The sequence below is a fragment of the Microtus oregoni genome, unplaced genomic scaffold (assembly GCF_018167655.1).
Source record: "Microtus oregoni isolate MIOR12 unplaced genomic scaffold, Mior012 000001F_ref0000356, whole genome shotgun sequence".
Classification (NCBI taxonomy): domain Eukaryota; kingdom Metazoa; phylum Chordata; class Mammalia; order Rodentia; family Cricetidae; genus Microtus; species Microtus oregoni.
This window is the reverse complement of record NW_024543060.1, coordinates 89365169-89380227: the sequence shown is the minus strand read 5'-3', so window position 1 is coordinate 89380227 and position 15059 is coordinate 89365169. Positions and strand designations below refer to the sequence as shown.

The window sequence follows — 15059 nt, the reverse complement described above, 5'->3', positions numbered from 1 at the left end:
TTGGATTAGATCATTTCTTCCCCATCATAGGTGTTTTGGAAGACTTATTTTTGTTAAAGCTAAGACCCAGCTTGGTTTATTTTCCACTCTGATTTATTGATGCTATACTAGAGTTGAGTTTCAATATCCACATATTCCAGTAGAGAGACAGTTGTGAATGTTAGGACTACATACAAGTCCGAAAGGCAAATATAGAGATTCACAAGTGATACTTGGTGACCAAAGGCATATTCTTACATTTGGGCCTTATTTGGTGCTCGTATATAAATCCTGGGATCTCCACTAGAATCTGAACAGAGAATTCTTGCTTCCTACACATTCGGTTTCTAGGCAGCAGTGAAATGGAGACGAATAGAGCCTGCCTGTGGTCTTTACCTCTGGATCAGCCCGTGGTGTAACCTTGCTACTGAGTCTGCTTCTGGAATTGGATAGACAGAAAGATCCTGCCTAGGGGACCAAAGGGACCCAAGAATCACAATCATCTTTAATACATCCTTGTGCCTATTTTTTCCAACTGAGATCCCTGGTTATTGGTCAGTTGTATTGCCTGTCTTAGGCTATACACTGTAGACTGTATACTTTCGTCTTGCTTTTGTTGGGCACATTGTTCAAGCTTTACTGTTCCAGCTTCCTGGGCTTATATATGTCTTGAGACAACCAGTATGAACTATGTCACCTCTGTCCCTCATTCACCATGTCCCAGCCTATAAATTATGTATGCCCTTTCACCTGGTGCTGACATATACATCATGTAAATTTGGTGATTCAAGAATATTGCATATTTAAAAACAGTAAAGTCCCATGGGGTCAGATAATTGCTTTTCGTGCTGTTAAGTTGAGCTAATTCATATATTTAAAGAGCTAAATTTCATAGGTAAATACTACTTTTCTTTTCACCTGTCCCAGACTTATCAAATACGTGCTTTGTTCTATCTTCTAAGATTTCAAACAATAGTCCCAACATTCTTAGCCACTTATTTGGCTGTGTTCATAGCTACCACTTGCATTACAGAATTTCATCAATAAATTATTTTTCTATAATACCCACATTAGATATTGTTGAAAAAAGTTAAGAAGTTTTCACATTTTTAAAATAGAAATATTGACATTTTAAAAATAATTTATAATTTTATACATACTTTTTGGTTAGTCATATTTAGACGGCCATGCTTTGTACATTTTAACTGACATTAAAAACTAAAATATTAAAAAATAATAGCATTTATCTGAAGCAGAGATTTATATACCATTTAAATCAACTATGTATTTGTGTATTTCTTATGTATATAGGTCTATTTTTGATCATCATGTTTGTAAACAAAAATCAAGTTTTGTGATTCTTCCTTGTAGTATTCCAATGAGCAGGGTCATATGATCATCTATGTAGTCTTATGTAACTATGATTTGAAGAACAGTTATTTATTAAATGATTCTGAATGACTGTGTATGTGGAATGCTTCAGGCTTGGCAGTGAGAATAAGTTTATTTGAATAACTTTTTCTTTGGTTTGATTGTCCAGAGATTATGCAATGTGTTCTTCAATGAGAAATAATATTCCGGATGATTTTTGTCAGCTTCCTGTAAAACAAAGCATATCGTTGTGACACCTGGGAATATCAGGGTTTTACTTTTACAGACACACGGGGGTGCCAGATAGAATTCTTAAAGTAAAATGATGTTGGTATGACCCAAGTAGTTTTTGTTTAAAACCCTTTTAAAATTTGTGACAAATCTAAATATGGCTGAGATGTCGGTATATTATAATATAAAGTGAATAATCTTTTCTTGGTTATAATGAACCACAAAAACCTTAAAGGAAGGAAAAGACCATACAAGTTGTCTGTCACTATCTTTTGCTGCTGACATATGTCTTTGAATTTGCTTCTTAATTCCATTTAATGATGGCATAGGCATTGGGCCCCTACCTCACAGCCATGGTATGAGCGTGAAGGATCAGAGCTTTGACATAATAGGACTTTATTAATTCAAATCATTTGGGCCAAAAGCAATTCACTAGCTTTTTTTCTAACTAAGGAGAATCTGAACTATCATGATTTAGAGAAATAAACCAACCTTCCGTAAAAATAGGCGACCATAGGACTACGACGCATTTGAGGATCCTTGGGGTTATCCCAACAGGGAGACTGTAAACCTTAAAGAAAGGCGTAGCTCAGTCCTGCTCACTCTATGGAGAAGAAAACTCTAGAGGGGAGAGATGAGGCAGCCCAGATGTGTGTTTATTCAGATGACGACTTGTTTGCACTGCCCTTCTTTCTTCCTCTTGAGACTAGTAGTTACCAACAGGGGCCACTGTGCTCCTCTGGGGACGTATGGAGAATTTAAGTGGTCACAGTGACATCAGAGTGCCAGTGTCACACAGGGAGTTAAATTTGGGAAAGCTGCTTAAGATCCCACAGGATAGGGTGGCTTTCCTTTCCCCACCAAAGAAAACAGTTGGCAGAAGAGATGATAAACACTGTGGACGCTAACACTGATGCTCTGTAGACGTCAACAACTGGACGTTTCTCTCTGAAAACACCACGAGCTTGCGGATATTGTCATGCTGGATAGTGACCACACAGTTTCAGAGAAGTCTGAAGATGTTAAGACATTTTCACAAATAGGGGGCATTTAGTCCAGTCTTAGGCCATCTCAGCTTCTCCACTTGGTGTCTAATTTGGTCACATACCAGGATGGTCTGAAGACATACTAGGACGATATGAAATGCATGGCGGTTAAGGTCTCCTAATTTCATTTCATTTATGACAAGTCCAGGGAATGCAGTTTGCTTCAGTAGATGAGGGAGCATCTGAGGAGCGTGTGCAGGATCCTCGGCTTCTTCTTTGCACCACTAAAAACCCAGCCACCTGAGTGCATGACCGAGCAGTTCTTAAGAATGCCCTTAATGCATTTAGAATTAACTTTTGTACCATGCCTGTGAAATTTTGGGGTAAGTTGAATATTTCTACATAAACTATGGTTACAAATCCTTTGAATTAACTGATTAAAATTTCCATAAAAATCTTTGTGGTTGTCTATTCTTGGAATAAGTGTCTGACTGAATATAACGAGTGTTACCCGCCTTTATTATTCCTGCCGTATTTATTTTATAAAGGACTCTCTCGAACTAAATGCTGTGTATAAATCATAGAACTGAAAGCAAATGACCTTGAACAATTTTGTCTTTGAGGACCATTTTATATTTTAATGAACGAACATACTCGAAGGCAGAAATGCTATGGTTTACATGTTGGCTGACTATACCTCAAACAGCCATGACTGAAAGCTTGGCCCACAGGGTGGCATACCTAGGGAATGTCTGAGTCTGCTGGAAGTGGTGTCTGAAGCAGGTCTTCATATCACAGGCAGTGATGCCCTCCGATGTGACTGCTGAATGCCGCTCGTCTCTGCTGCACGCATGGTCTGACCGCTTCTCCCATGTTCCAGTCATGATGAACCAGCTTCGGCAAAGTCGGAAGCACAGGGCCACTTCAACGGTGCCATGAACCTTGAGATCTGCGAGCTCAACCAACCTTTGCAAAGACTGAGTGGACTCAGATCGACCCCATCAGTGATCTGCTGGGGTAGGCGATGGGGCCCTTCCTGCGGACCCAAAGCAGAGTTTTTAGGAGAAATTGCCACTGGGTCTCTTCTCTGACCCTTTGGTCCTTAATTGCTTACAGAAACAAGGAGTGACCATCCCCCAGTTTGAGTGAGGGATTAGTCCTCAGACTGAGTGACAAGCACGGGCTTTCTCCATTTGGGGGCCACTGCTTGAAAGCTGTAGACCCCACCACCTGGGGCACATTACCTTTCTGATCTCCATCACTCCACCCTAGCCTCACTCGTCCCTCATCCCTCACACCTGGGAAAGCCCACCCTGCCACGAGGTTGTCGAACTGTATCCCTCACACCTGGGAAAGCCCACCCTGCCACGAGGTTGTCAAACTGCCTGGGGGGAGCTCTCTGTAATAGGGTATGTGATCAGTCCTTGCATTTTTACAGGTTTCTGTTCAGAAGTCACTCTCCAAGTGAGGTATTCGCTGGTCTCAACTCTTTCTAGCCACTTCCTCTCTTTAGCCTTCATTGGTCACTGTGGTACCCAGCTTTCTCTTTCTATAGCAAATACCCAGGTTAAATAAGAGGCGTGTTTTGCTGCACAGACTTCAGTCCATGTTTTGGGCCTGTGTCAAGGCAAGATATCATAGCTGGAAGTTCACAGTCAAGCAAGCTGTCCTTCTCATGATGGAGAGGAAGCATGGGTGTGTGTGTGTGTGTGTGTGTGTGTGTGTGTTTGTGTGTGTACGTGTCTATGTGTGTATGTGCATATGTGCATGTGTGTCTATATTGGCGTGTGTGTGTGTGTGTGTGTGCTGGTTTCTAACAATACTCTCTTCAAGAACACATTGCCTAGTAGGAGCCACTGTGGTGGGACAGATGGTAGGAACCACACAGGGGACACTACTGCAGGCCTGTCACCTATGCAAAGTCACTTGTGACTGACCATGCCCCCAGATTCAGCAGGCAGGCTTGTTATAAGACACTAGATATTAAAACCTCAAATAATCCACTTAAAAAATGGAATACAGATAGAAATAGAGAATTCTCAATAGAGAAATCTCAAATGTCAGAGAAACACTTAAAGAAATGTCCAACATTCCAGCTATCAGGGAAATTCAAATCAAGTGACTCTGGGATTCCATCTCAACACCTGTCAGAATGGTTAGGATCAATAACACAAGTGACAGCTCATGTTGGAGAGGATTTGGAGTGTGGGGACACGCCTCCATTGCTGGTGGGAGTACAAACTTGAACGACCGCCATGGAAATCAATATGGCGATTTATCAGAAAGATGAGAGTTGGTTTATTTCAAGACCCAGCTGTACCACTGTTGAGCAAATACCCAAAGGATGCTTCATCTACCACAGGGACCCTTGCTCAACCATGTTCATTGCTGCTCTATTCATAATAGCCAAAAATCACAAACAAGACAAGCCAACAGAAAAATAAAAGGGCCCTAGAAGCAGGTTCATGGATCAGAGACTCACTCATTTACACATTCGGGAGTTTCATCAAAGTACTAAAAGAGCTAAGAAATGCTCCATTGTGTTTTCCTTATCCATTGTTCTGTTGAGGTACATGTAGGTTACTTAATGCCATCCTTATGGGACCCTAGGGACTTGTACTACTGAAAACAAGAGAGCCCAACTCCTGAATTTCTGTGGCATCCTCATCCTGTCTTGCCAGGTTATCTGTCTGTCTGCACAGTTGCTTTCCTGTTTACTGTTCTATCATTCTGTTGCAAATGGTGGCTTCCTCATCAGTGGCCAAACCCTTGGACCATCCAAGCTTGAAATTTCAAACTCTGAAGCAGTCAGTGATCTAAATAAAAATAAATGAAAGAATAAACAAATGAATTCTTTATAAATACCCAGTCTTAAGTATTTTTTTTTACAGAACTGTGGACTGGTACAATTTGAGCACATAAGTTTGACATAGCAATATGATTTTAACAAACGTTGCACACCGCAAACACACACACAGTGCAAACAAATTTAAAAGATTCTGCATCTCTGGAGGAAGAGTAATTAAAACGTATTTCTCTACTTGTCTGCTCAACTCCCCAGACAGGTGGTTCTTCAAAATTAGTGCAATATAGTCTAGCAGGCAGGGACATAGACACGCTCTCAGTATTGGTGAGTACACTTTCTGGCTCCCCGCCATACTAAGCTGGCGGTATCTTTTTACGCAATTTGCTCTGTACCCCAAGAAAGATGGGCAAGGAAGAAAAACACAATTGGAGCAACATGCAAGTAGCATGGCAGAAGCAAGAAGGCTTGCATTAAAAATTGCACGGTGTGATCCCTCTTATTCCAGAAGGAGAAAATACAACAGACGTTCAGAGGAGCCAGCTGAAAATATTCCAGGTGCATAAATTTATTTTAAACTTTATTGTATCACATTATACAAGCATTAAACATGGCTTTGTGTTGGTGACTGTTTAAATGTGAAAATTCATCATTCATGTCAGTAGTTTTTGGCTATTTACAAGGAAGGAACTCCTATGTACTTTATATATCTCTGCATTTGTATGTACATATGTAGGAATACATGACTATACATATGTACACACAGAAATACATCTATGGCCATACACATAGCTATAGATATGTCATAGAGAATCATCTTCTCAGAAAGATCTGAACTTAGAAAAAAAAAAAAGAACGAAAAGGTTGTAAACAGGGTCTTGTCTGTGTCATTTGGTGACGTAGAATTAGGACATGATGACATTCTAGGAATGTGTCCAGGTGTCCAAATACCCCTTTTTTAAAGCCCAGTGTCTGTAAAATTCACATGGGATCGAATGCAAAAAAGATAGCAAACAGGCTGGAAAAACAGGCCCAATATACAAGTTCCCCCTTGGTTTTTAAAAACTTTGAGAATGTTAATTGCCCATAACGTGCATGCTCGCTTGGTCAAGAATGGTCTATGGATAGATAGCAATTCTGTTCTGACTGACTGCAGAGTGATTCCACGACAGCGGGACTCCACCTCGGTCCTCCCCTGACTGCCGCCCTGTCTGCGGCTGCATGGCGGTGTCTTGCAGCATGCACTGCGGGTGCATCGCTAGTCATTCACGTGCATGTGCTTTTGCACCGCTGGGAGAAGTGAACGAGATTCAGGTCTTTAGCCTGGAACTCAACCGTCACCTGGAAAGAGAAGAGGCATCAGGATGGAACACACCTAGGCCATCTCTACATCACGATGCGCAATAGTTCGGGTACTCACTGTGTGCTGAAGGCATCCCAAGAATTCGGAACCCCAAAGGGAGAGTAAGGGAAGGACAGACATTACAGTATATTTAGGGCAAGTGAGTCAGAAAGACAATCTGAAGTAACAGGAATCCTGCTGACCCTTGTGGGCATACAGACAGACAGAGACCGTGCTTTCAAATAAGGATGAGAAGCAGGCAGAAAGCAGGATGTGGTGGAGAAGGCAGAGACTCTTCCAGGGCATGTCACTCACCTTGCAGCCCCACCTGGCCTTTAAGGACAATGCCATGCACCTATGCCTTTTCTATGACCACCGGAGCTATCTATCAGGAGCAGTTCTCCATGGAGATGTCTGCTTTCCACCCCATCCAAAGCTCTTGGATACACTCAGCTTTTCTTCCCCAAAGAAGGCCCAGGGAGGTGATTTTTTTTTTTTTTTTTTTTTTTGGTTTTTCGAGACAGGGTTTCTCTGTAGCTTTGGAGCCTGTCCTGGAACTAGCTCTGTAGACCAGGCTGGTCTCACAGAGATCCACCAAGGCGTGCACCACCATCACCCGGCTAGGGGGGAGGTGATTAAAATGAACCAGGGGCTCTGAGGGTAGAACATATGCCAAAATCCCAGAAAGCTAAAACCCAGAACATCTCACCCCCTAAAGTTCTGCTTGCTTCCCCTTCTCCACCTTAACACACACAGAAAGTGAAAGGAAGAGATGGAATCTGCAGGCGACAATATGGTGCTTAGTGGTAACACACATGCTGGAGACTCTATGGCATGTTACTGCTTGGTAAATTCCACCTGGGTAGTGCCTCATTTGAATTCCACATTAGATTAGTTCAACAGGTAGACCTCCAAAAGGTCAGTAATTTTACCACAGCCACAGCCAAAGAGTAGACATAGGGAATGGCAGTTTCTCATAAACCTAAGTCTATCCTGCGCCAGAGTACAAGGTGGGAGTTCAGTTGTTTATTCCTGCAGGATTTGGGTCTATCTTATCTCCTCCAAGTCCAGCTTCTTATCAAAGCGGTGATAGCCCGTGGAACTGTCTACAGGCAGCGAGACAACTCTGCTATCAACGATATGCAGATATGCATCTCTGCAGAGAGCTATTGCCTCTTAGCCAACAGGAAATTCCTTTCCTCTGCATCTCAGCTTTCCTTTGGAGGCAGAATTTGAAAAATAAAATTCAAAGGTTTTGCTCAAATAAAGAAGACATTGAAGAACACCAAAGGCCAAAGACTCCTCTGCCTCCCTAACATGAGCCTCATGGACTATGAGGACAGAGGGTCATCTAAACAGTTTATTGCAGAGGGAACGCAGGCTTAGGGAAGTCAGGGGGCTTGTCAAGATCATATAACCAGTGACTGACTTGAAAGAAAGTTTCAGAACTTTTTGATAGGATGTGTAGGGTGTTGCTGAGTTTCCACACAATGTATACAGCTTCAGCCTATTTGACTTTTATTATGGAATGTATACTGATCAGGTATCATGTGCTTCCCGCTAGATAATTGGGAGCATGAAAATTCCAACCCACAATGAGGTTACTACTGTGCTGTGAAAGCCTGCAGACAGCTTTTGAGGATCACGGATTAACAATACAAATTGGTCTGTCTCTTAGCACATAGTGCCAATGGTCGTGATCAGAGGAGTTTAGGAGTTAAGTCTCAAAGGGCTGGGAGGTCTGGGAAACCTCTTGGAGGGCGTGGCGTGACACAAAAAGACATCTGGAGAACATGAGTGGGTGAAGAAGGGAAGCCCATGGTGGGAGAGTGGAGATGTTGACTTCTACCAAAAGAAAGGGGCCTGCAACCCTGGGGATAGAAAGAGAACAGTCTGGCTGGATCAGAAGGGAGAGAAAGGTTTAACTTATCTGGCCCAACCAAAAAAGACCCTGACTCCCAGTCTAGAATTTAGCCTGATCACGTGGGGGTAGGGATTGGGTTGCAACAATTAGGGAAACAAGCTGGCTTGGGGAGCATCTAAGGGGCTTATTTTAGCCCTTGCTGGGGAATATTATTTTCAGGCATGTGACTTTTGTTTACGCTGCATTTGTTTAACTCTGTGAAGCTGTGTTACTGTGCCTGTCTAAACCACCTGATGGTCCCAATAGAGAGCTGAATGGTCAATAGCAAGGCATGAGCAAGGATAGGCGGAGCTAGCAGACAGAGAGGATAGATAGGAGAAATCTGGGTGGGGAGAGAAGGAGCAATAAGAGAACGAAAGTAGGAGGACATCAGGGGGGCAGCCACCCAGCTACACACAGCAAGCCAAGAAGAAAGAAGTAAAGAAAGGTATACAGAAAAAGCCCAGAGGCAAAAGGTACCTGGGATAATTTAAGAAAAGTTGGCAAGAAACAAGCCAAACTAAGGTCAGGCATTCATAACTAAAAATAAAACGACTCTGTGTGTGATTTATTTGGGTGGAAGACCCCCCAAAAGCCAAAAGAACAAAATGTCACACAGCAAACCTTTGTTAGTGAAAACTCTATACTTGGTCTCTGGATGTTCGAAGCAGCCGATCCCCATCTGACCTGACTGTGGCTTCCCTTGGGGCACACCGGCCACCCACCTGGTCATGGCCACTCGTTGTGGTGTGCTTTCCCGTTCTTCTTCCTCTCCTTCCGCTCTTTCTGGAGGCGCTCCAGCTCGGCCTCATACATCATCTCCTGGATCAGGTACTTCTCTCTCCTCATTCGATCCCTTAGATCTTTCGGGAGGTCTGGGATCAGATAGGAAATGAGGTGCTTTATACAAAACACGAGGTGCTAAAAAACGCAACAGAGAACACAACAGAATCAGAAGGCGTGGTTGGGACGTGTGGGAGTGCGATGAGGCTGGGGGAGGCATACACTGCAGGGATAAAGGTCAGGGGAGAACTGAACTTGGTCTGTTGACACCATCTAGAGAGGAGGACCAGAGGGAGAAGATGGGGAGAGATGTTTAACGGATACTAGGAAAACAGAAACCATAGAAGCGAGTCTTGGCTCGACCGTTTTCATTGCTTAGGAGCCAACTGTCCACCTGAGTGTAGGGCACTCAACTCCTCTGGGCCTCAATCCACTCACCTATAAAATGATGCTATGCAAGACAGAATTAGTTTGAAAATTCTGTGTGGATTGCTAAATGCCTTATAAACCTTGCCAGGTCACCCGGGGCCTAGGGAAATGGTAATTTCAGAGAGAAATGTTTCTCTTTTTGGCAAAGAGCCACACATTCTTTACCTGAAATGTGAATCTCTGGAATTCTAGAGTCACAGTTATTTTTGTCTGTCTATATCCTGGTGTGACCCATGAACTACCAGACGACAGTGAGAATAAGGGTCCTTATAATTCCAAACTACCTAACAACACTAAAGCTGTTCTGGAGGATGGGGATAAGGATTCTTCAGTTCCTTTAAAACAAACTCAGGGACACAGAAGGCACAAAATTCTGCCAGATCAAGAGGTTTTCTGCCTACTTCTAGTGTCTTAAACAGCTAATAACAATATACAGGAGGGGTATGGAAAGCTCTAAATGAGAAGCCATTTAGTAATTTAACACCACCCCTGACATTTTATGTACGATGTGTGTGTGTGTGTGCATGTGTGTGCAGATGTGTTTGTTAGTGTGTATGTATGTAGAGGCCAAGCAGTCAATGCTGGGAGTCTTCCTCTACCATATTTTACCATAGCTTTGGTTGACAAGGTCTCTCTCTCTCTGTAACTGGAGCTGACTGTTTATGTTATAGTGGAAGATCAGTGAGGCCCTGGAGCCTTTGCTTCTTCCCATACTGGGATTTTAGGCATGTGCCACCTCACCTCGCTTTTTCATTGGTGCTGGGCACTCAAATGCAGGCTCTCATGCTTATACAAAAGCGCTTAGCCACTGAGCCATCTCCGTAGCACCCTTTCTTATTTAGTTTGAAAAACATTAAGACTGTGTTAGGTTAAGTATATCTAGCTCTTATTTATTTGTAGATAGATAAATCTCTATCACTGGCCCAGAAAGCTCTATGTAGACAAGAATAACCTAGAACTCAGAGATCTTCCTGCTTCTGCCTCCTGAATGTTGGGATTAAAGGCATGAGCCACCACACACAGAAATCATATCTTCTGAGGAACTGAGGGCAGTGAGAGGGCCACCAAGCCTAACAAACAGAATTCCATCCTCCAGATCCACATGGTGGAAGGAAGGAAAGAACCGACTACAATAGGTTGCCCCGGAGCCCCGCACATTCACGTTGGCATTGACGTACACACGCATGCACAAGCAAATAAACAAATATAGAAAAGATATTTAAAAAGAGTGACTGGCCCGGTGGTGGTCACGCATGCCCTTAATGACAACACTCCAACACTTGGGAGGCAGAGGCAGGTGGATCTCTGTGAGTTCAAGGCTAGCCTGCTCTACAAAAGCTGGTCCCAGGACAGGACAGCTAGAACTGTTACACAGAGAAACCCTGTTTCGAAAAAAAAAAAAAAAAAAAAAGGAGAGGAACTTATATCATCTCTCCTCGGCTGTCTAGAGTGAGGGGGGACGCGAAGAGAGAGCTATCTCAAAGTTTTAAGAAACTTCCAGTGCAAACAAAGGCATCCGTGGTGAATGTGTGAATGAATGCGGTTCCAGCACGTGACAAGAGATGGAACTGACATTATCAATGGAGTTATAGAAATATGGAATTTCCTAAAAGCCTGACAGAAAACACCTGATAGATTTCTATTGCAACACAATGCAGGCAATTGCCAGGAAGACGGGACTTTGTATGTCTATTCTGACTCTTCAGGAATCAGCGCTTAAGAAAGGTGACCTAACACACACAGAGGCAGCAGGTGTGGTATCACCTTCAATGTCTTCCAAACGCTCTGTGAGCACCTGCATCATCCTGGAGGGCTTGTGAAAAGGACATCACAAACAGGATGTCTCGGTACCTCTGGAAGTAGGGGTGGGAAAAACCGCATTTCTCCTAAAGGTTATGAATCATAGTCCTAGAATATTAAACGTAGGACCTACGATTGCCGGTTGGTTACTGAAAGACTCTGAAACTTTCCTGGGAAAATTCCAACAGTGCAGTGAAGGGCAAAGAGGAAAAAGGGGCCACAGTATATGGCCGTGGTACTTTAGAAAGTAGGTCTTTGTGTGGAAAGTCCCTGCCACGTACATACGCATGACTCCAAGAGATTTCATTATGCCAAGGGAAATAAAGGAATTGTTTGAGAAAACTCACCTCAAACACAATGATAAAAGCCAGCCGGGCTGCCAGGACATGCCAGAACTGCAGGGTGTAGCCATAGGGTGCCAGTGAATGAGGAGGGTCCCGGTAGTCCCGATACCTGTAAACACAGGAGAGGGTGGCGTTGCAGCTCTGGTTCTTCAGGTCCTTAAATCTCTTCCATTTTCACTATGCAGTCTTCATACATGGGAACAAATTTTGTAAACAAACAAAAACTTTCTTTATGCTAGACATCCGTTGCTCTGTTTTTCCAGCATTTCTTCTTTTGGTAAAAGAATATCTCTTCTAGCTGGATAGTGGTGGTACAGGCTTTTAATCCTAGCACTCTGGAGGCAGAGGCAAGCAGGTCTTTGTGAGTTCGAAGCCAGCCTGGTCCACAGTACAAATTCCAGGACAACCAGGACTACACAGAGAAACCCTGTCCTGAACCTCCTCACCAAAAGAGTATGTTTTCTCTGGGTAATTACCCATGGGGTTGGGTAGGATTTACCACTCCCTCAACCTCAGCTCAGGAGACTCCTGACTCACCACCAGGACGTCCATTACAACTATTATTAAATAGATTATCACTAAGTCCTAAGTCCACGGAGCTGCTAGGAGCAACCACATATTATATGGGGAGGCACAGAAGGAAGGAAGGAGGGAGGGAGGAGAACATCTTGGAAAATGCAAACAGAATGAAGTAGAGCAGCGGAGATAATATTCTGCAGGCTGTGCCCAACTCTCAGCACTCAGTCATTATTGAAAACAACAAAACAACTTTGCATGGCTTCTGGATGCTCCCAGCTGCCCAAAACAATATATTTCCGTTTGTGAGACTCAGCTGGCATGGGTTTCTGCTGCGTGCCATTGACAGCTCCTTCCTACTACAACCTCATTCTCTCCCATTTGAGTTGACATTGAACCACACGTGTTTGCTGAAGAGCTATGTGGGGTCCGGCATCCTCCCAGGAACTTTAATCTACATGAGGACATTTCGTTGTCACTCCCAGCGTCACGACTGTCACTGTGGAAAAGGGACTCCAGAGTCATAAAGTCTTCATGTGTTTCCCATGCAGTCATTGCTTTCCTTTTTTTTTTTTTTTTGATTTTCGAGACAGGGTTTCTCTGTAGCTTTTTTGGTTCCGGTACTGGAACTAGCTCTTGTATACCAGACTGGCCTCGAACTCACAGAGATCCGCCTGCCTCTGCCTCCCGAGTGCTGGGATTAAAGGCGTGCACCGCCACCGCCCGGCTCTGCTTTCCTTTTTTTAAAATTGATTTTATTGAGGTCTACATTTTTCCCTGCTCCCTGTCCTTCCTCTCCCCTCCCCATCTATTCTCCCCCAAGGTCCCCACACTCCCAATTTACTCAGGAGATCTTGTCCTTTTCTACATCCCATGTAGATTAGATCCATGTATGTCTCTCTCAGTGTCCTCATTGCTGTCTAGGTTCTCTGGGATTGTGGTTTGTAGGCTGTTTTTCTTTGCTTTATGACTAAAAACCACCTATGAGTGAGTACATGTGGTAATTGTCTTTCTGTGTCTGGGTTACCTCACTCAATATGATGTTTTCTAGCTCCATCCATTTGCCTGCAAATTTCAAGAAGTCATTATTTTTTCTGCTGTGTGTAAATGTACCACATTTTCCTTATCCATTCTTTGGTCGAGCGGCATTTAGGTTGTTTCCAGGTTCTGGCTACGACAAACAAAGCTGCTATGAACATAGTTGAGCACATGTCCTTGTGGTATTATTGAGAATTTTTGGGTATATACCCAAAAGTGGTAATACTGGGTCTTGAGGAAAGTTGTTTCCTAATTTTCTGAGAAATCGCCATATTGATATCCAAAGGGGTTGTACCAGTTTGCATTCCCACCAGCAAATGGAGGAGTGTTCCCTTTACCCCACAACCTCTCCAGCATAAGTTGTCATCAGTGTTTTTCATCTTGGCCATTCTTACAGGTGTAAGATGGAATCTCAGGATTGTTTTGATTTGTATTTCTCTGGTGGCTAAGGATGTTGAGCATTTCCTTAGGTGTCTTTCAACCATTTTAAATTCCTCTGTTGAGAGTTCTCTGTTTAGGCCTGTACCCCATTGTTTTTATTGGAGTATTTGTTATTTTGATGACCAATTTCTTGAGTTCTTTGTGTATTTTGGAGATCAGCCCTCCAATGTGGGGTTTGTGAAGATCTTTTCCCATTCTGTAGGCTGGGTGAAATTAGCAAAGAACAGTAAAAATGAAAAAAAAAAGCATCTGATTTTCAATACCCTCAGGGTTGAGAGACACTGCTTTATTTTATGCTATCTATTTTTTATTAAAAAATTAAGCCAGGCGGAAATGGTGCATGCCTTTAACCCCAGCACTCAGGAAGGAGAGAGACAGATCTCTTGAGTTTCAGGCCAGCCTAGTCTACAGAGTGAGTTCCAGGACAGCCAGGCTACACAGAGAAACCTTGCTTGAAAAAAAATAAGGAACTAACAAGATTTATATTGCTGCTGTAACATGTTCCATGAGGTCATTCATTACCTTTATTCTGTTTGAAGCCTGGTTTTCTGGGTAGGGAACATAAATTATATTTACCCTTTGTTTTCCAGAACCTAGTTACTACACAATCATGCATATACTCAACCAAAACTTTTAAGACATTTTCTGTCCACACACTGGGTTATTTTTTTCTTTTAGTGAAAATAGACTTTTTTTCATAGAGTATATTTTGATTATGAGAACCACTGCTTTAAACTAACTCAGCCAGAAGAGGGTCAGCCAAACCTTTCCATGATAGAACGAGTTCAGCAGGCAGAAAGCATGCTGAGGTCCACACTCACCTACCGAGGTTCACACTCACATGCAGGGGTTCACACTCACCTGCAGGGATTCACACTCACCTACAGTACTTCAAGGGAGTTCCTGAAAACTCACTGCCGTCAGACTCTGGCTCAGACCGGTTCTCAAAGTCAGAAATTCGAAACACAGACAAGCTGGCGTTCACGTAGCCAACCATGCACCTGAATGAGAACACAGGTTGGATCATTACTCCGGTGGTCCTTCTCTTGATCTCTAACTCACTTAGTCCTCCTCTTCAACGTACATCCTCCCC

General features: G+C 43.2%; 1 protein-coding gene across 4 annotated transcripts in view; it reads right to left on the bottom strand.

Moving 5' to 3' along the window:
* Positions 1 to 5941: 5941 nt before the first annotated feature.
* Positions 5942 to 15059, bottom strand: part of Ano4 (anoctamin 4) — a 320973-nt gene continuing 311855 nt past the window's right edge. For all 4 annotated transcript variants that reach the window (XM_041677181.1, XM_041677189.1, XM_041677199.1 and 1 more), the window contains 4 exons: positions 14848 to 14967; positions 11975 to 12080; positions 9341 to 9536; positions 5942 to 6711 (listed from right to left, as the gene is read on the bottom strand). In XM_041677181.1, the coding sequence (XP_041533115.1) occupies positions 9345 to 9536; positions 11975 to 12080; positions 14848 to 14967 (418 nt within the window). In that variant the 3' untranslated portion in view covers positions 5942 to 6711; positions 9341 to 9344. The remainder of the gene's footprint in view (positions 6712 to 9340; positions 9537 to 11974; positions 12081 to 14847; positions 14968 to 15059) is intronic.